This window comes from Phaenicophaeus curvirostris, chromosome 13, assembly GCF_032191515.1.
Source record: "Phaenicophaeus curvirostris isolate KB17595 chromosome 13, BPBGC_Pcur_1.0, whole genome shotgun sequence".
In the NCBI taxonomy this organism is placed as follows: Eukaryota; Metazoa; Chordata; class Aves; order Cuculiformes; family Cuculidae; genus Phaenicophaeus; species Phaenicophaeus curvirostris.
The window spans coordinates 19494764-19514930 of NC_091404.1; the positions used below are offsets into that span (position 1 = coordinate 19494764).

Genomic DNA, 20167 nt, shown 5'->3' on the forward strand with positions numbered 1-20167 from the left:
ATTTGTCCAGATAAATGTTGCCATTCCAGCAGTAGAAATGAGTGATCACTGTCACCCTTACTGGATTGAAAGATTTCCAGTGCAATGAAAGCATCAAACCTGTTTTCCAGTGCAAGGAAGGACAATGTTTGCAACTATGGACTTAATCTTTTAAGGTTGAACAGGGCATTTTATTCCATAGATTTTCTGCTTCTGGTAGAAGAGTGGACTTGCAAAGTAACTGCTGGTCAGCATCATGCTCATTTGCACCCTCAAATGTCCTTCAAATATTCCCAAGACACCAAAACCCCCCATTATTTCATCTTTAAATAAGTGAAATCTGACCGATACTTCATTAATTTACAATACATCTTTTGCTTACATGATAATTATTGCTGATTACATTTGTTTGGGGGGGGGGGGGTTGTAGTTACTGACACACATTTTTGTTTATATTTTGCTTGAATAATTTTATTCCTTCATACCAAAATAGCATCTGAAAGCAGAGTAGCCTTCTTGGCAGTGAGACACGAGATATTTGAGAAAGAGGGATGACAGCTATCAAACTCCTCAGAAAAAACGAGGATTATAAAGAAGTCCATGACAACTTTTTTATCAAGCGTAACGCTTTCATTCATAAAAGGCCAAGAGCTCCTTCTAGGTACTTGGCACATGCTAGAGACACCTCCTTCCATTTCCCAGCAGCTCATCCCCTGGAATCTGGATTCCTGAAGGCAGTGCTTCAGTCTGATGTTAACAGCAAAACCAAGCATTTGCTGCAAGGTGCTCATTCTTCCCAGCTGACCAACAGCTTTTCTGGTTGGGACTCTTGGCCTGGACTGGAGCTGGCTTGTGATCCAGAGAGACACTGGAAAAACAGCTCTGAATATTTCATCTTTATTTTTTCAGTTAAGTGAGTTCCAACCTAGAATCTTTCTAGCACATTGACACCCTAACCCCGATATCTGGAGAGCTGTCATCATGTTTTTAAGTGGCTCCCTGCCAGGCTGCTTGCTCAGAAGCTGCCTGAGGGCAGACATGCGATGGCTCCTTCTGCCTGGACTCCTCTGCCTTTCTTCCCTGGCTCTGGCCAGTCAGTCATTTGCTGAGCTGGGGAAGTTGCTGCTTGAGCTTATTGGTGCCTGCCCTAAGTAGGCTTAATAAGTCTGCTCACAGGCGCTTTGCAGGTGGTGTTTGAAGTTTTGAAGGAGGTAAGGTTTTAGGCATATAATTAGAACTACTAAGCTGGTTTCCTACATAGAATTACCACTCTGCTTTTGCACTCATTGTTTTACTGCTCCAGAATATTCACTCTTAAATGTAGCATGGAGGTTGTGGAACCTTATTATTTTTCTTTCCCGTTTTAATCTGAGATGCTATAAAAATACATTCAACTTCTATAACATATTCAGTATGTTGAATGAAGGCTTTCTGCTTTGAAAAGTGTGTAAAAAGACAAGGTCTGCCTTTCCCAAGTGCCTCAATTCTTTCATGAATTTTTTAGTAAAAAAGAAGCAGATTTGCTTTTAAATTTTATAGTTGTTAGCAGTATTTATTGCCATCACAAGATTACAGGAAAATTTAAAGAGTGGCAGTACACTTTTTGGAAAGAAGATACAGGTCTGGAGGGGGCCCTTTGGGATTACAGGGTGGATTTTTTTTCTCTTAAACTGTATATAATGTTCAAAAATATTTAGGTAGCTCTATGTGTACCTGTTTTGCATTCTTCAAAGAGGAAAATCAGCACATTGAGAAAGCAAATGTCACCCAACAAAAATGATTTGCCAAAAATATTGTGAAGCAAATCACCTTTTAGCTACTTAGAGATCCAGCTTTAAAAAAAATTTTTTTTCAAGGCTGGCACAGTATGAAACTCTCTTTAGTAGCTGGGACTGTTGTTAATATTTCTTAATTTGTCTACTGATAATCAAGTTTCTTACTAAACGTTTTCATGCTCTATATCAAAAGTGTAGCTAAGGAAAGGGTGACAAGGAAGACAGGCAATGCAGGTATTTCTGAAATAAGACAACAGTGTTTAATGTATCTTTAAAGAAAAAAGAATCCTATGTTTTAATGTGTTTGGTAACCTCTGTTGGAACATAGACCTTATGGACAGGGTGGGCATTTTGCCACACTCGTCCAATCATGAATGAGTTTCTGGGTTCCTTGGTCATGGACCCTCTTCATTTCCCACCACTGTTTACAGTATCCTCTTAGAAACAGTTACTATGAGCAGTGTTTCTTAAAGACTCCAACCAAAGAGGACTGAAGGATAATATTGCTCTGAACTTCATTCTACCAAGTGAGTGATGTTCTGTTATCAAAGTGGGGTGGTGCAGGGCGATCACCTTGGACATTTTCTTCCGTGCTGTAGGAAATCCTAGAAGAGGTGGGGCGTTTGGGTCATTGGATGCTCTAGTCCTTTTGTGGAAGTTGCAGAGCGGGAGAACTTGGATCAAAGATTAAGTTCATTGAATAATTTAGGTGGGGTGAGACCTTACAAGGTCTCCTAGTCCTCTTCTTTATTTAGAGCAGGATTGACTTCAGAGTCAGGTCATGTTTCTCACGATGTTGTAACATGCTGAGTACCTCCAAGGGTGGAGATACAAAGACTCCTATAGAGAGACTGTTCCAGTGCTGCAGTGTAAAACATTATTTGTTCTTACTTCTTAATTCCAGTCAAAGCTTCCCTTTCTGCAGCTTGTGACTGTTGCTTCTTTTCCTCTTGCTGTGCACCTTCCCTTTTCCCTTGTATTGGAGGACTGAGCTTGGACACAGTATTCCGAAAAGCAGCCTCGTGAGGGTCAAATACCACCTTCTGTGAATCGTGGCTACACGCTTGTTCCTATAGACTAGATGGGCTAATTTCGCTCGGTTGTGGGCCTGTTGCTTTTGTTATAGTTTCTGATATCATTCATGTTTATTTCTCTTACAAGACTTGGATTGGGAATCGAAGACGGAAATATCGTTTAATGGGGATTGAGGTCCCACCCCCTAGAGGAGGCCCTGCTGATTTCTCTGATCAATCTGAATTTGTTTCTAAATCAGCACTTAATCCAGGAGAGGAAGCTGCTACCGAAGTGGGGGATGATAATGATAGGAATGATGAAGTATCAATCTGCTTATCTGAAGGAAGCTCACAAGGTATTTGAAAATGCAGTTACTACTGTATGTATTTTCACTTTTGTGCAATGTGTGCATGCTTTGATTCTCTGTTGTACACATTCAAAAATGTCTTCAAGCGTGTCTGACAGTCACAAGTTACCTACGTACCAAAGGTACTGTTTGGTCTCTTGCTTCTGCTTCTCGCTATATGATTTTTTTTTTTGTTTTATTATCACAAAGCATGCAGAAACATTTTATCAAAGACTTCTGTTTCTGCCAGATTCATCTGAAGTTAAATGGCAAGTTCACAGTTTACTGGTGCAGCTGATTTTGTACTGCAGGACAGGCAGTGCAAATGTCTGACTTCCCTAGGAAGCCGGGTTTTAAAATGTCTTCTGTTAATTGGCCAGGTCTGCACAGCCAGCTCGAATGTCCATTCCTGTTAGCCTGAATCTCACCAACGATGCTCATCTAAACAAGCAGTAATGCCTGTGAACCTGCCTGCTCTGAGCTGACCAGAGCTGTAGGGTTAGTTTTCCTGATGCTGATGAGATAGATTCAGAAGATGTATGAGCTTTGACTTGGCCCTGAACTAAAAGAGCTTTCCAGGGTGTCGGTGTGGCTCCACTGCCATTAAGCTGTCTGCAGTGCGTGTATGGTCTCTGACAAGCAAATACAAACCAACAGAAAAGATCAAAGTCGGTGACAGGGGACTGCTCAAAGCCTCAGAACTGCACACGCAGGGTGCCTGTGTGTTCTCAGTAAATTGCATGATCCTGAGTGATAACTGTCTTAAACCTAATTCCCTTTTACCCCACCTCCCAGAGCCACATGCCCACGTTAAATCAATCTCCCCCTTTCCCTCCTGTGTGTTGTTACTCTGAGCCTGGGGCAGATGAACTGCCCCTCGGCACCGGCACCGGCTTCACAAGCTCAGCTAATTGCTCCCAGTGCTTCTGATTAGAAGAGATCAATAAAGCCTTTGCTCTCTAACCTAAAAGAAAGTCTGATCTAGTGCATGCTGGTGCAGCTTAATATGCCAGAGCTGATCTTGTCATTTTGTCGGATTGGTTTAAAGGAAGAAAACTAGAAAAAATAGGAAACTGCTGGGAATGAAGTTGTGATAGCTTTGTCATGTGGTCCTGTAAAGAGAATAAGATGATAAAGAAATGAGTCAAGTGACTGAAAGCCAAGTGAGATGCAGAATCTAAGAGTCCTTGATTTGCCGGAGGTATGGAAGGAACTGATTTAGTCAGATCTGCTTGAAAGGAAATGGTGACAGGGGAAGAGTCTGAACTCTCTGTAGCTTAAAGCAAGGAATAACACCACGTCTATTGAACGAGGCTTTCCTAGAACAGGATAAAGCTGTGAGAATATGAGTAGATTATTAGAGTCAAGGCTTAAGGAAATGGAAGAAAACTATAGGATTTCCACAGCACTCAGGAATCCCATTTTCTTTCCTTTATTCTACCACAAGAATGATTTCTGTTCATTTCTGCAGTTCAAAGGAGTGGGTTTCACTGCTGCAGCTCAAGTTTAAGGGGAACTCCTGGAGAATATTCCCACCAGTAATAATGCGTACCATCCAGGCACGATGCATGATTGTTTTAATGCTTGAGAACTGCAGCTTTTGACACTAAATAAATAAATAAATAAATAACAACAGAAACCACTCTCAAAGACAGGAAAAAGATATTTTCAGTTACCTGATTAGAGTGGTGATGGCACTTGCTTTTAAAATGTAGTGTGTACTTTTTTTTTTAATAAGCTTTTTTTAGAAAATGCAAACCCAAGCATTAAAGATCTCATAAATCTTTGTGTAGGTACACATGGCTCTGGGGGGCCAGTACAGCTGTGCCAGTTTATGTCAGCTGAGGCTGAACACTCAAAGAGTTGAAAGAGCCGTAGGGAGTGGCTTCCCTTGGCTGTTGAATCCAAGCGGTGAGGGTCAGTGTTACCGAGTGGCTGGTGCTTCCAACTGCTCCAGCGTCCCCGCGGTGCATCTGCAGTGACCCCTCACTGCTCTGAGTCTAACAATGGGGCTGGGTTTTGCCTCCTGCTTTATGGTTCTCGTACTTGGACCCAGGGGCTTGTGCTGCTAGCAGAAATTTTCCTTTGAGATTGCAGCCTGTGGCAGATAAATTTATTTGAGACAACTTCAGATACAATTTGCTTCATTTAGAGATATTTAACTGGTAGAAAAGTAATTTTAAACAATAACTGTCTCTACGATCTGGCCTAGAGTATTGTCCTCTCTGCAGCTGTTGTTTAACTCCAGTTAACTCCCTTACCTGGTGTCAGCATGGAAGCAACCCACCCCTGCACCATTACCTGCCCTCTCTCAGTCCCCCGTGAACATCTGCTGCCTCCTTTCCTCTGCAGGTGCCCGAGCTGGGCTGTTGGACCCTTTAAACACAAGCTCTGCCCTCTGTAGAACTGTGGAATTTCATCAGCGTTTGGAAGCATTCTGTTCACAATCAACAGCCTGGCTGTTAGGGACATCATTTCATTTTTTTATCATAGCTGTCTTGCCTCTGTGTTTTGTTTTCTTTTCTGATTTGCAGTTTCTATCAACCATGTTCTTCTTGACAGTATATTAAACGTGGAGAATTAGAGTAAATCTGAGAAACAGATTTCATCATACGGAGGAATATGGTTGTCTGTCTTAGTTTTTCACCTTGGCCATAGTTAGGGCTAATGGTACCATCTAGGGCTTGTAGCTGAAATTTAAGGATAATTTAAGTTCTGAGCACCTCTGATATGAAACTCCTCATCACCTTTGTGTATTCCAACCTCAACCTCAAACCAGGAAGGTTTTGTTACATTGCAGGAGGGTACTTGATGTTGTTTCAAGTAGCACTGGCATGAATTTGCCCTGAAATACTTGTAATATGGTATCTTTTTAATAACACATAACAGTATTTTTTATGAATAGACACTGATAATATGACTTTGCTTTTGTGTCTAGCAGATGTGACATGTTTAGTGGTAAAGATGTTAATATTCCTTCAGCGTAAAATTTGAATGAAATCTGAAAAGCTAATTTATTTCTGCAGAAGAGACAAATGAAGCTCTTCAAAATGAAGAAATCGGTCACAAAGATGATGACCAGAATGCAGAACCCACTGATAATGTGGTATGTATACCTTTCCTGTTCCACTGGTGTGACCTTCTTAATTGCTAATGCTGAAGTTATTGCCCAGTACCAGCAGTTTTCACTAGGTAGAAACTTCAGTTGAGTGTGTGAGGTGTCCTTCCTAGGTGATTGAGCACTAAAAAAAACTGTACAAAAAGTGCTAAAACAGTGGAGTTATGCACATTCAGCAGAAATTGAAATATACGGATTTTTCTGTATTATAACAATCCAGTGTCCTTTTCTAGAGTGCAAAGCACAACGCTTGGGTAGTGCTCTATAAATACCTAGTATGGTAAAAGAGTGAGAATAGAAAACCCTGAGTAATAATTGAAAATGAGGTTTTGTATCTTTAGGAAAGTCTCTAGAGCTTCCTCTCTGTAGCTTACCCAGAATATGTATGGTTGGACTGGGGTGAATGTGTATTCTTCACTCCCCTACCCTTGACAAGGTGTTATTTAGATATTTCTTGTTTTCTCACTTGCATTCACATTGAGTCAAACAGAGTTGTTCTTGCTGCTTTTAATTAACAGCAGTAAGACAAGGAAGGAAGGGCAGAGGGAGGAGTCCTGGCCAATAATGCAATATATCCCCTTTGTTTAGCCTGCCTTCTCTCAAATTAGAAGAAAGGAGAGGAGGAAGAGGAGAGAAGACCCCAAGTGGTAGGGTAATTTTTATCTTAAAAGTTATCTGCAGAAGGAACAGGGGATGGTTCCAGTTCTCAACCGCACTTGTGTTGCGTCAGAGATTAAACAACAGCAGCTCAGAGCGGGACAAGAACATTTGTCTTACGTTAATCACACACAACCTTAAGTGGGGAAGCAAACAGGAGATTCCCTTCCCTTTTTATATACAGAAAGGAGAGAACGTTTTCTTTCTTCTGTTAATATATGATCGCCTTTTGCTTTAACTGAAATCCCATGGCTGCATTTGCTGTGGTTGCCTGAACAGAAACAGCTGCCTTTCTCCCTTCTGTTTACCTTAACGACCTGCTGTGACCTCAGATATAATCACCTGGAGTTTCAGGCTGATGCGTTCACCATGGAGATGCAGGATGTAAAATGACAAAGGTAAAAGGTCTGAAAGGATGATGTCTGAGAGACTCAGTTCTCCTGCCTACCTGAACTGCGTTTATATAATCTGATATAATGAGAAGAGGGAAACAGAGGAGTAGGTTTTTCGTCCTCTGTTCTGAAAACATTATAACAGAATTAAAATTGAAATCAAATACATTGGACTTGACTAAAAGAACAGTTTTCTTATTTAAAATTCTAATCCATCCTTTGCCCTGCAATCTTCAAACGTGTAACAAAGATAGTGTGAATGTTTGCCATTTATTTAGAGTCTCTTTCCTCAAGCTGAGTCTAAGAGCAAAGATACTTGATTCACGGTTTTACTTAGGGTGAGCTATAGCAGCAGGTCTTTGTGACACGGAGCCTTTGAGATGTTATCACATCAGCTGGGCTGTCAGACAGTGAAAAAAGAAAACGTTTTTACCCTCCCTACCTTCACCAGGTGAGCTTTGTGGGTACCGCTGGTGAGAGGCTGTTAACCTTCCCTGAGGGGTTCCCCTGGGGTGATTAGAAGGGAATTTCTGATGGCTGGCCTGCAGGCAGGCAGGAGACACACAAATCTGCTGCAGAGAAGAAACCTCTTCTGAAATAACACCTCGAGAACTAAGCATTTAAAAGTTTTATGCCAGTTTGGGCCCTTACCTGCACTGTATTAGACAGCACACTGAAGTACATAGTAAATTTGCTTTAACTTATTATATACAGGTTCATAAATATTTACAACTCTTAAACCAATGAAAAATAGTAAAAAAAAAATCAAACCCCTCTTTTTACAGTACCACTGCTTTCCTCTCAGAGATACAGTGAAATCTCTGGTTTCATCTGTGCAGTTGCCCCTTGGAGTTCTTGGTAAAATGCCATTCTTATCACTGCTAATTCAAACTCCTTCCATCCGTTTGAGATCTAGCTTGGGTATGAATAAAAATTAAAATCTCATAGGTGCACTAAAAATGTGTACATTTTGTGGTTTTTCCTACTAGAATTAGCTTTTAATGTAACTTTCTTACGCAAGGTTTTCTGTTGGGAAAAAAAGCAGAACATGCAAATGGTAAATGATGTAAAAGTGAATGTTTTACAACTCAAAATACAATTGTAACATACTCTGAGTTCTAATCAGCATTAAGTTAGGCCCTTAACATTGTGCTTTGTATATCTTTACAAACCCAATACAAAAAGCTCCCAAGAATTTGAGTGAATCAAGGAAAATGTCCACGTGTATGTGTTTGGAGTGTCCTCTGTATCCACATCCTCTCTGTTCAGGGCATTTGGCTTGCGCTGAGGCCAAAGAAGGCCAAAGGAGACCTCTTCATTTTTTGTAGGCAAGAAGTAGGTCAGCAAGGACTTGCCTGTCACTTGCCATAATGTCTGCCTTGCTCCAGAGGAATAAACTTCCCTAACCTTCTTCGCCCCCGGGGAGTCCTTCAACAAAAGGCTTACGGAATTAAGCGCAGGCTGTAATGAGATATAGGATGGAACTTAGTGCCAGAAGCATGGTGACACATAGCTCCTCCTTTGAAAGCAGCCAGGTCACCATGGCAGCAGCCCTGAGTACAAGCAGCTTCCATTCAGATTCTTCCCAGATCGTGTGGCTGAGGTGCATGATTGCCATCTAATGGGGGCTGCTCAGTCCAGAGTTTCTCAGGAGGCAGCAAGAGGTGCTGTCGCCTTCATCCTTCTGTGCCACTTTGAGATACAGATTGTTGTTTGCTGGTTTAATCTATGCTTTCAAATATTTGGAATGAACTGTTTACTTCTGTTTCAGAAAATAGAAATTATAGATGATGAAGAAAGTGATATGATAAGTAATTCTGAAGTGGACCAGATGAGTTCTCTGTTGGACTATAAGGTGAGTGATGAGGCTCTGGAATGCCGTGCAGGTTAGTCCAGAGGAAGTTCGGATGGAGGCATCTGTAAGGAATTCAGCAACAGCACATGAGAGCCTGCAGCTTCTCTGCCCTCATCCCACTCACAGCCAGACTGCCTGTGTTTCAGCCCAGAGGGAGGCAGGCAGAATCCTCGTTCTGCAGAGCAGTTCCATTACTTTGCCTGTAGCCATCTGCAGCTCCCACCACGTGTCCCACACAAAGCGATTTATTTAGCCACTAAACCAAAGCTTTAATTCTGTGCAAGAACTGGTTTTTGGAATGCTGCAGCACACTTTTACATGCAGCGGGATGCTGCCAGCTCTGAAAAGGGACGTAACAGCTGGAGTCTTCTAATAAAATGGGGGGATCTGAGAAGAAGTCATTCTCACAGCGTAGCGCAGAACGTGTCTGGGAGCAGTAGAGAGGAAAAGCAGTTGGATACCTGACAGCCACTGTCTTCTGCCAAATGGTAAAGGTTACAGGGGTGCTGCTGCTCTCCCGAGAGCTCCACAGGTCTGTCCTGTGTATCGAGCATGTTCTTGTCTATGCAGCTGTTTTTTATACTTAGAAAACAGGTACGTTCTACTAATGATAATCAATTACCAATATATTAAATGGCTTCTCCTTTCAGAACAAAAATCACTCCCTCAAGCAGCGTTTTCCTGGTGAGGGCAGTGGAGAATGAATATAGAGAGGGAGTGACCTTTTCTTAATGTCACCTGTCACCACAGCGAAAGGCTTGTTGTGACAGCATGCCCTACAGAAGCCTCTGTCTTGGTTTGTTGTTTGACATTAGCGATTATCCTTTGTGCCTTTGTGTGTTGGGCATAAATCTGAATTCCTTCTTTGGCTGGGCAAAGCCATTGCTAAATAGGAAACGTCTAAGTTTCCATCCGAAAGAAATGCATTAAGCTAATTTTCATATGAAAGCCCATATATTCCTCTTTGATTCTCAGCACCGTTATAACCTGAAACAGGGGATTGAGTAATATTTGGACTGAAGAAATGTGAATTTTTCAGGGAAAAAAATACTCAACCCAACAACCATTTTTAAAGGCCTGTTACAACCCTTCCTGTTCCTCACGTATTCTCACCTTTTCGTATCAGCTGGTGTTGAACTACACCAATCTGGAAACGTGAGCATGAATATCAGAGCAGAGTTCTATGGTATTAAAACACAAAGTATTTTCACCATTAAACCAAAATGCCAGGTCCTAAGTCTACTGAAATTTGCTTATGGAATTCTTTGCTGTCACCAAACCCAGCCATCAAGGAACGTTTTGTATGCAAAACTGCCAACTGAATGAACCATATGGTTCCATAAGCAAGGATGAGGCTTCTCTTGCCTCTGAGATCCCTCGGTAAATGCAACTTAGCATGAATTACCTGTGAACCTGCTTACTTTCTCTGTGTGTTGGCCATTTCTGTGTGCTTGTCTTCTCATTACTATCACATGGATGATGCACGTTTGGAGCCAGCATGCAGGCTCCTTTTGCAGAAATGCACAGTGACTTTGATCTTGAAAAATGAACTCTTGATTCAGGTTACATGATCTTTGCAAAAGTAAATAACCAGAGAACACTAATTTTCACTCTACGCTGATCAACGGATTTAGCGTTTTGATCTCACATAGCAATCGGTTGAGAAGTTTGAAGGAGAGGAGATAATTGGAATAAACTGAAGTACTTATCAAATCTGAATCTTTAATTAATAATCTTTAATAAGTTTCTTATTTTCATATAAAGTGATTTGCAATTACAGTCACACATATTTATGCCAAGGTTGGAAAAATGCCTTCTCACCCATGCACATTCTGTAACTCGAGAGAACATGGGGAAGTTGGTGAGCTGACACTTGGCGAACTCAACCACACTAGAGGGTGCTGTGCTTTAATCTGTGGCGGCTTTGAGGAATTTCAGCTGTTTTCCCTGGTTTTGTGACAAGTTCCCTGCTGTAATAATGAATTGAGTTGCTGTCTCCTCTCACTGTCATCTTGCCTTTTCAAGATCAGCTCTTCTAGGGAGAGACCAAGGCACTAGTTTTCTTTATTCTCAAATGGAATTAGAGGTCATCCGTGTAAAATAAAAAGCAGGGCTTTTTTCAAAAGGTTGATCTAAACTTTGACCCAAGTCATTAATGCTTTAATGATAGTCAGTAATTCTGAGTCGCCTTGTCTGCACTTAACGTGATTTGACATGACCCATCTCTTGTGGAGGATGATGAGCAATTAAAGGGCACAAGCATTTCCAGGTTTAGCGTTGCACTACTGGTCATTCATCAAACACTTCTCATAGTATCCAAAGCCTGCATGCATTGTTCTGTAAATTGGAGAATTTTTTGCTTTACCTAATACTGGTTTTGGCAGGAATCCCACTGAACACATTTTTGCTCACTGTCGCTAAACCATTTCAGTTGAACACAAGTATGATTAGGTGTCGTTAAATTGTGCTGTTTAGTATATCAAGAGCTTTATGTCATTTCTCCCCCCAGAATGAAGAAGTCAGGTTCATTGAGAATGAGCTGGAGAACCACAAACAGAAGTATTTTGAACTACAGACGTTTACTCGGAGTTTGATACTTGCTATTAAATCAGACGATAAAGAACAGCAGCAGGTAAGTCTAGAAGTTGGTTTTAATAGAAGGTGTTTGTCATTTTGTGTTCTGTCCCTCCCTTGGCTTTATCCCATAGTGCCCAGAGGCTCAGATGATGATTAGGGCAATGTTGTGCTGGACATCTCGCAGACGAGGGGAAGCTGAACTTTAAACAAAAGAAAGATCTTGTGATCTACACAAGCAGTGACACAGACAAACAAGTGTGGCTGTTTGGTGGGACAGCCAGAGCTCCAGTGCACACTGAGGGGCTGGGATTTGTCTGGTGTGAGATCTAAGGTGCAATATCTAGGAAAACAGCCAGCTCTGAGTTGTGATGTCTAGGAAAACAGCCAGGCTGCTTCACATTTACTGCCCTTCATTTAACACACAGCATTTCCTTTAATGCTGGGTTGAATCAGGCTTATATGAGTAACATTTTGTGCTTCATTTAGGAAGAGATTTTGTTGCTTTTATTTTTTTCCTCTTGCCTTTACAATCTGCAATTCTACAGGTGTAAAAATAGAAACTAACTTGCAAGAAAGAAATTTAGAATGCTTTTACATTCAAAATAATTATGGCTTATGGTTGTTTTCCCTTTTTTTTCCATAAAACCCTGTGAAATGAATACACAGAAAAGTAAACTTGAAATCTTTGAGATTAATCAATAAATCACAGAAACGAAAAATGCAGCATCTAGTCCTGTCGCCTGTGTGATTGCAGTACAGCATGGCTGTATATGTTTAATAGCTTTTGCATGTTGGAAGTATATGAATAAAATAAATGAATATAAATCTGGTTTGGAAGAAAAACTTGTTTTGAGCTGGTTCCACAATGACTTAAGTAACTTTTGGGATTGTTAGTTAAGGTACCTCATCTTACAGTGATTTTTCTTTCAATATCTAGCAGTGCTGATGTTTTTCTACCATCCAAATTGACACTGACCAAAAAGCTCAAGAAAGGTTTTCAGTATGTTTAACATGACATGTTTAACATGTTTTAAATAAATAAATAAATAAATGTTTAACAGACAAAAAACACATAACTAATAATCTCTTGTCATGTTTTGTGCTTACAGGCACTGCTCTCAGACTTACCTCCTGAACTAGAAGAAATGGATTTCAATCATACATCCCCGGAGCCCGATGATACCTCATTCAGTTTGTCGTCTCTATCAGAGAAAAACGCCTCAGACAGTTTGTGATTTATTTTTTTTAATTGACAGAAAAGAAACCCTGCATAACGTGTAGGTTTCCAGAGAATGGCATTTTGCTCTCCAGTGTTCTTCGATCCAAAAACAGAGCGCTCAAGGTGAAGTAGAACTTCCTGAAGGAGAACTGTGTACGCCATGGCTACAGCTTGCAGTGTCAAGGCATTTCGAATGTTCGTTTTGGTAAATGGAAGAACCTTGTGAGAAAAGGTTTCACTTTTAACAGTTTGGCCTTGATTAGGATAACTTCTGACTTTCCAGAATAACTCCTGTTCTGTAGCAAAGTCTTTCTGAGCAGGGATCCAAGGGTGGTAAACAATGTCCTGTTATACAGACAGATAATTCCTCAGAGTTGCTTGCTGACCGGTCCTGGTTATTATTTTTTTCTCCATTTTTACTCAGGTAGGTGGACTAAAACTTGGCGATCCAAGTAGAGTAACGGGCTTTTTATGAGTTGTGCTTGAACCCTTTTGAAAATCTGAAATGAAACTAAAGCGCTTTCCATACGTGACTTCAGATTGTTGAATCTTCCATCTGCTGACCAAAATAGCTGAAAAAGCTTTCAATGGCTAACTGAAAATTAGAATTATCATCAATAAATTATTAATGTACAGAAACGATCATAAGTGTTGTAACAAATTAGATGGATACGGGAAACCCGGTACCTGCAAAACGCAACTTTCTGATGTTCTCAGTAGCAATGGAATTAGATGTTTACGCTGCTCTTTATGAAAGTAGGTACTGTTTTTGTCAATGTTGAATGCTTAAGTTCTGTTCATTGTTTTAAGTTTTGGTTATCTATTTTTCCACCAATTTTGCTCCATTTTATCATGGCACTGTCCTAAATCCACAGCTGTCATTGCATCCTGGAAGGTGTTTGGAACTGAGTTTTGCAGATCTTCTAGACATGACCTGTTCTTGAGTTAGCCCTGTCTGATGCATTTCCTGGCAACTCCTGAGGTGCCGTTTCTAAACTGTGAGCCTCATTGCGGGCACTGGCTCAGATGGGCTGCTTCTTTCCCAGCGGTCGCTGACATTGAATCCTGGGACTCATCTGATTAAATGGATGTGTGGACACATTCAGATAAAATTGAGTAGGGCATGTAGGTGCATGCCCATGTTCTTGATGCTCTATAACTCCTAATCTGAATATCCTTCAGCCGGCCGTTTTGAAAGAGATACCTTCACAGGCTGATTTTATGCCAAATAATCATTTACTCGGAGTCCTTATTCATGCAGCACAGTGAGTAATCCCCTTCACTTCAGCGGGAGGGCCAAGGGGTGGCTTGGAAATGTGAGAGTGCTGAGGAAATTATATAGTATTTTTTTTCTTTTTTTAATTTAATAAGTTGGAATAACTCACAGTTTTGGGTTTTTCTTAGTCTGATCTGTGCCTCTCTAATCATTTCTACAGCTCTGTTTTTTAGTAGCAGTAGCGTGCTCTGTTCTTTCAGGTTTGTTTCTGTCTCTGTGTCATCCTTGGGCACTGGGAGCTTTAGCAATATTGTTAAATGCCAGCTGTACAAAGGGCAGGGGCACGTTTTAGAGCTGTTGTAGAACCCAAAGCAGAACAGTTTCATGGTTCTGACTGCTGTGCAATTGAGTTGGTCCCCGAAAGACCTCTAACCGTCTATTCCACAGAGTAACCCCACAAGAGGAAGCTCTTGGGTCTCTGTTTGAATTTGGGCACTGAAAATGGGAGTAGAATCCCAGGAGTGGGGAGGCACTGTGTGTAAGCAGGAGGGGAGCGGTAGGTTCCTCCAGCCTGAGCTGGAATCTCATGTCCTGGCTGGCAGACACGTCCTTACAGCAGAGGAGCAGCAGGATTTTACATGCCTGTTGAAATAACCTCCCATCTAAAATTAATTGAGGTTTGTGAGCAAAGATCACAGTGCTGCCCTTCAAATAGCAGATAGGGCTTGACTGTAATTCTGCTTGCTCTGAAAAAATCGTTTATAAAGGGTTTTCTATACTGGGTTAACAATGCTTTCTGTTGCTGTCCTCTCTTGATAGGAAGTTTGTGCCACTGACAATGAAACCTCTTGTTTTCTCTGAGCTTGCTGAAATAAAAATAGAAATCAGTACTGTGACTGCCACTATTTGGACCCTGTTTTCCTGCTGCTTCCTCTTGAATTCCCATGACAAAAGGCAGAGCACTTCTAAGGAGACTTCTTAATTTCCTGGTCAGTTAAGTTATCCACCTTCGTACCAGAAAAACTTTCGTTGATGATTCATGTTTTACTACATCTTATTTTTATTTCATATGCCAAACAAATGGAAGGAAGTAATTTTGAATTGAGTACTGCGAGATCAAACAATTCCTTAAGTCCCTCTTCCCATGGAAGCTGGAATCCTCTTTGGGGTGTGCAGCTGAACCTCTAGCTGCAGTCAGCACCCGTGTCATCCCTGTGGGCATGTTCTCTGGTCCTTTTCTCTTGTGAGGTGACAAGACAAAACATAGCAGAGCAGTCATGTTTTCGTGCCCGGATGCACTTGACAGCATTACAGGCTATTCAGGGAGAGGGAGTATAAATTACAGTCCTATGTAACAAAATGCTATATAGGAGAATGTTGTACAGCTGCTCTGTGCTTTTATCAGTGTGTGTGTGCACTTCCTGCCATATGTAAAAAAATGTTTATCACCATTACTGGTATTTTAAGTCAATGCAGCAACAGTAGTCGTGGTACAGTGGCTGAAGAGCACCTTGTGATGTCCTGTAACGTTACGCTTCACCAACCTTGAGCATTGTCAACTTCCCCATCCCAGTGTGGCGCTGCACACACAAATCACACACGTGGTGGGTAATACAGGGGGATCTTGGCTTGCGTGTGTCCTTACCTGGCAACGGGATGTGCTAAAGGAGTTTGCAGATTGCATCCTGGTCCAGAAAACTTGTTGAGCTGGGCCTTAGAACAGTGTGGGAGTATTGGGCTTGTTCTTTTGCAGCTTCATCTCAGTAACTGTCTGACAAGCATCTTATTGACAGGCACAGCACTGACATGCAGTCACCGGGACACTCGCTTCCAGATCAAATCCTAGAAGTTCTTCAGATGAAGGCAAGCGATGGGGATGGCTCTCTGGGCCCATGGCACATGAGGATTTGAGTCATAGTCATTGCCTCTGCCCATAGGATGATGGTAAAAGCCCACCTTGAGTGTTAGTTCATCATTGCACAGACTTCCCAGGACAGATGGAGCCAACCCTACGGGGTGTTCCCGTGGCAGAAATGAGCCCCTTTTGCCATCGTGCTGGTTTGCTCTGTGATTCGAATAACTGCTACAGCAGAAGTGCGACGCGTTGAGGTTTTCATAGGCTTTCTGCAAAGGTTTTCATTTGCTTTGTCCATGAAAGATGACTTCGTCAGCATTGTTTATTGCTCATGCATCTGTGAGACCAGATATGATGAAGTATGTCTTTCTGAAGAAACCAAAGTGGAAACAAGACAGACACTTTAAACTGTGCCAGGGTGCTCACTCTCCTTTGGGAGCAATGAAAGTCTTTGATGCTAGCAAGCTGGCTTACGCTTACGAAAGCAGTTTTCCTGAAGCTATGCCTCTCTTCATGTCCCTGCAAACAATGCTTCTGTCAAGTCTCTAGGTCTAACGGGAGTGAGTAATAGTAAATATTCTAAGATTTAAAAGAACCCGCACAGAGGTTCCGTACAAAGTCAATTTTTTTGAGTGCTTGGTTCTTGGAGCAGCACTGCACTTTAATCTTTCATAGTATTTCTTTTTCACTAAGGCAATAAAAACTCTGAAAATGACAAGCAGGTCACGGGCTTTGCAGTCCTCTGAGTGCAAAAGGAGTGTGCCAGTTATATCTTCATCTTCTTAGACTGCGAAGCAGCTTAGCAAGTCCAGTCACCAAACAGTGACAACTCTATCTGCTGTTGTGCCCGTAGAGTGGAAGGGATAGGAGAAATCAATGGTATTGCGAGCATCTGTACTGTGGCAGTGGCAATTACTGCTTCAAGGCGATCAGCTTTCCAATGTGGGATCGCTGTTGCGCTGCCCTGTCTGTAACGCTGAAAAGAAACGAATGCCCAGCACTAATTTTCCTCTAGGTACTCTAGTCATAGCCGACTGTTGGTCTCAGGATACTGATGGAATAAGCAAAGACAGTAATACGCATAAATGGAATAGCACAGAATATCCGAAACAGGAAGAAAGAACTCGTAACTTGAAATGTTACAACCAAAAGCTTCATTTCCTACCTCCAGTCCCACTGCCTGCATCCTTCCCGTTGGCCGAGGGTGAAATCGTAAAATTTACGAGCAAAAAATAGAGCAGGCAGTACCACAAAGCTGGGGTTTCCATGGCAGGAGAGGGCGTTGTTCTGCCTGAGGAGCATTTCTGTGTGGCTAAAGGCAGCAGTGACGTCTTGGTCCCAGGTGACGGATGCAAATGCAGCAGAAATTTGGGCTCGTGGTGGTTCTTTTAAAACACATGAACATCCTCTTCACTAAGAGGCACTTCAGAGTGTTCCTGTAAGGAAACTGGTTTCAGGTCAGTGCATGGGTTCAGGTGAACACTTGACTGTATCGCTGAGCTGAGTAAATAATCCTGTTCCAACTCTGCATCACATTTTACACACACTACCTCTGAACCATGACACCACCCTTAAAACCACACAGAAAATGTGAACCTAAAACATTTTTTAACGTTTTATAGGCAATAAATTATTTCCAATGTACATCCTTCAACTTTATGCTTGGTTTTCAGTTGAGCGTGAGACATTCACTTTGGTTTGGTTTATTTTAATACCGTTCTTAAGTATTTGTCGTGTGAAATATAGGCAAGGAGATAAGGATGGTAGGGAGGAAAGATCAGCACATGTTGATGGTGGTAAATATTGAGGGTGCAGGACTTTGCAGCCAGTGGGTGGCTGTGCTGTTTGGTGCAGCTGCTGTAAGGAATGGCTGGTTTTCTTTATTCTGGTACGAAGTGGTCGTTGTAATGCGTCTCACTGCATCGTATGTTAATTTATCAGAGACAACAGTCAAATAACGAGTCTCAGCAATGTAACGGAAAGGAATAGCGCATTCCATTTGCTGAGACCTAACAGTTCATAAACGTGTTCCTCCTGGTTTTGTTTCAGCTATTGTTTCTCTTCTTCGCGTAACAATTTGTATAATGACCTCATAGAAACCATTCTGATTTGCTCGTGAGTGTAAATGGGAATCAGCAGCAAGACAAGGTTTAAATGTCAATGCAGACAGTGTTTTGTAGTAAAGCTTCTTCTAAAGAGTGTCCCTACAATTTCCCCATCCTGTCTTTCTCTAGAACACATGGGGAAGCTGGTGGAATGTACGTGCCTCTTCCAGCCAGCAGGGAGGGGATGAGCCCCAGCGAGGCATTCTGGTTGTGAGAAGTGAAGGTCATGGGGTTTTAGTCAAAACAGGACGGGGAACTGAAAAGTTTCTGCCTATTGGTAGGCAAGAGCTTCTACTTTATCTTCGTATTTTGTGACATGCAGTTCAAAAAGTCAAATCCACTGAGTGGTGTTGGGGAAGTGCATGTTCTCCAATGGCAATGGCATTTCTCTGATTGGAAATGGAATTCCTGAGTGCGTGTGAATACAGTGTGCACAGCGACACTCAGCTCTGTCAGCATCTGAGCAGCTGCAAAGGTATTTTCACTTGAAATATTAATGTAATTCTTCTAAAATATATTTTCTTTGCTCTCGTTTTTATGTCATTATAGATACTGATGGATAGTTTTGAAATCTAGTCCGATACATCCATATAAAGATTGTTTATAGTTGAAATCCTTGCAAAACTGGTACATTTGGGGCTTGGAAATTTATTAAAATGCCCATAATAATGGTATTTTTGAATGATCTTAGCAAATAAACAAGCTGCTGTATCTATGAGGAGATTGTGATTCTTCTGCTGTGATAATTTCTGCTTTAGTTTCACTAATGGTACCAGTTTGATTAAAAAGTATATATTCTGAAAGTTTGAACATTATTGTCTACCTGAGATGATTTCCTTCACCTACAAAACATAAGGTAGTCGATGCTCCTAGAACTTGTATCATTTCTTTCTGGGCCAGTTCATTAAGCTCCGTAACCTGGGTTCATTACCGAGTTTCTCTGTGAAAATCAATATTTATATTGCATTTTTATTATTTGTTTGACTATGTGTAGCAAAGAAACTACTATAAATCTTAAACTGAAGTACCTCCTCGATGGTCCAGGACGTAGGATCTTGGCTTATGTGAAAGATGGATGCCTAGCGAGATATTCCATACGTTTGGTTGGTTTTTTCTGTATATATAAGGGTATTTATAATCCTGTATTAACAGAGTCCTCATGAGAAATGCTTATTTCCTTCTTTAGAAGCCTGCTCAGCTATTTTTATATAAAATGTTGGTCTTCGCCTTAATTTTTTTTGGTGACAAGTTGTGCCATAGATGCATTAACTTATCCAGATAGTTCGCAGGACTTGCTCTGACTTGTCCGTAGTTAATTAATTTTTCATCAGACTGTTCTGCATTGTTTTCCCCTCCGAATGCGTGCCAGGGTTGGTTTGCTTTCTTAATTCTGTTTAAGTTTTGGAAGACCCCTGCATATGCATGCTTTGGTAGGACAGGTTTTCCTCTCTAGTTTATTGTTTCTAGTTTAGCGAAGCCTTTCATTGGAAAACAAACCTGAAGGGATGCTTGTACAAACGTCTCTCGAGTGGCCCCGACGGCCGGGGTCAAGGGCTATTTAGCATTGGGAAATTTGTCTACTAGACTCAAGGATATTTTTCTACGTCTGTCACGTTTGGGACTATGGAGAAATGAAATAAAGGTTGACTCCTTTTGCTATATGACGTTTTCCGTTTCTGTATTCGTTGTTGCCATGTGAAATTCCAGTTCCAGCCCAAGGACTCGGTGACCCTGGTGGCTTTGTGGTGGTGCAGGCACTTTACCTCCTGCTCCCCTAACGCTGCGGTTTTCCCTGTGTCGCTAGGCAATGGGAATCTCCATCCAACAGATATCGAACTGCTTCCCAGCTCTCAGGGCAGGATGAAGAGGCCGTGAGTGTTCCCAGCAGCGACCGGCGGGGATTGGCAGCTGCCTGGTGCTGGGCTGCGGAGCCGTCTCTCATCCAACACGTGGGCTTCAAAGAAAGGAAACTCTTCCTGTTTGCCAAGGTGCAGCTCTCAGCACGGGTGTCTGTGCTTGTAAGAACACGGCTCAAGGTGGGGAAGCGGCACAGCCTCTC

The 20167-nt window shown here is 41.7% G+C and overlaps 1 protein-coding gene across 4 annotated transcripts in view; it reads left to right on the top strand.

The window, feature by feature from the left end:
- The window catches only part of HDX (highly divergent homeobox), a 47150-nt gene extending 27381 nt beyond the window's left edge, over window positions 1-19769 (top strand). For all 4 annotated transcript variants that reach the window (XM_069868081.1, XM_069868080.1, XM_069868078.1 and 1 more), the window contains 5 exons: window positions 2916-3123; window positions 6141-6220; window positions 9053-9136; window positions 11646-11768; window positions 12823-19769. In XM_069868081.1, the coding sequence (XP_069724182.1) occupies window positions 2916-3123; window positions 6141-6220; window positions 9053-9136; window positions 11646-11768; window positions 12823-12948 (621 nt within the window). In that variant the 3' untranslated portion in view covers window positions 12949-19769. The remainder of the gene's footprint in view (window positions 1-2915; window positions 3124-6140; window positions 6221-9052; window positions 9137-11645; window positions 11769-12822) is intronic.
- The last annotated feature ends 398 nt before the right edge of the window (window positions 19770-20167 follow it).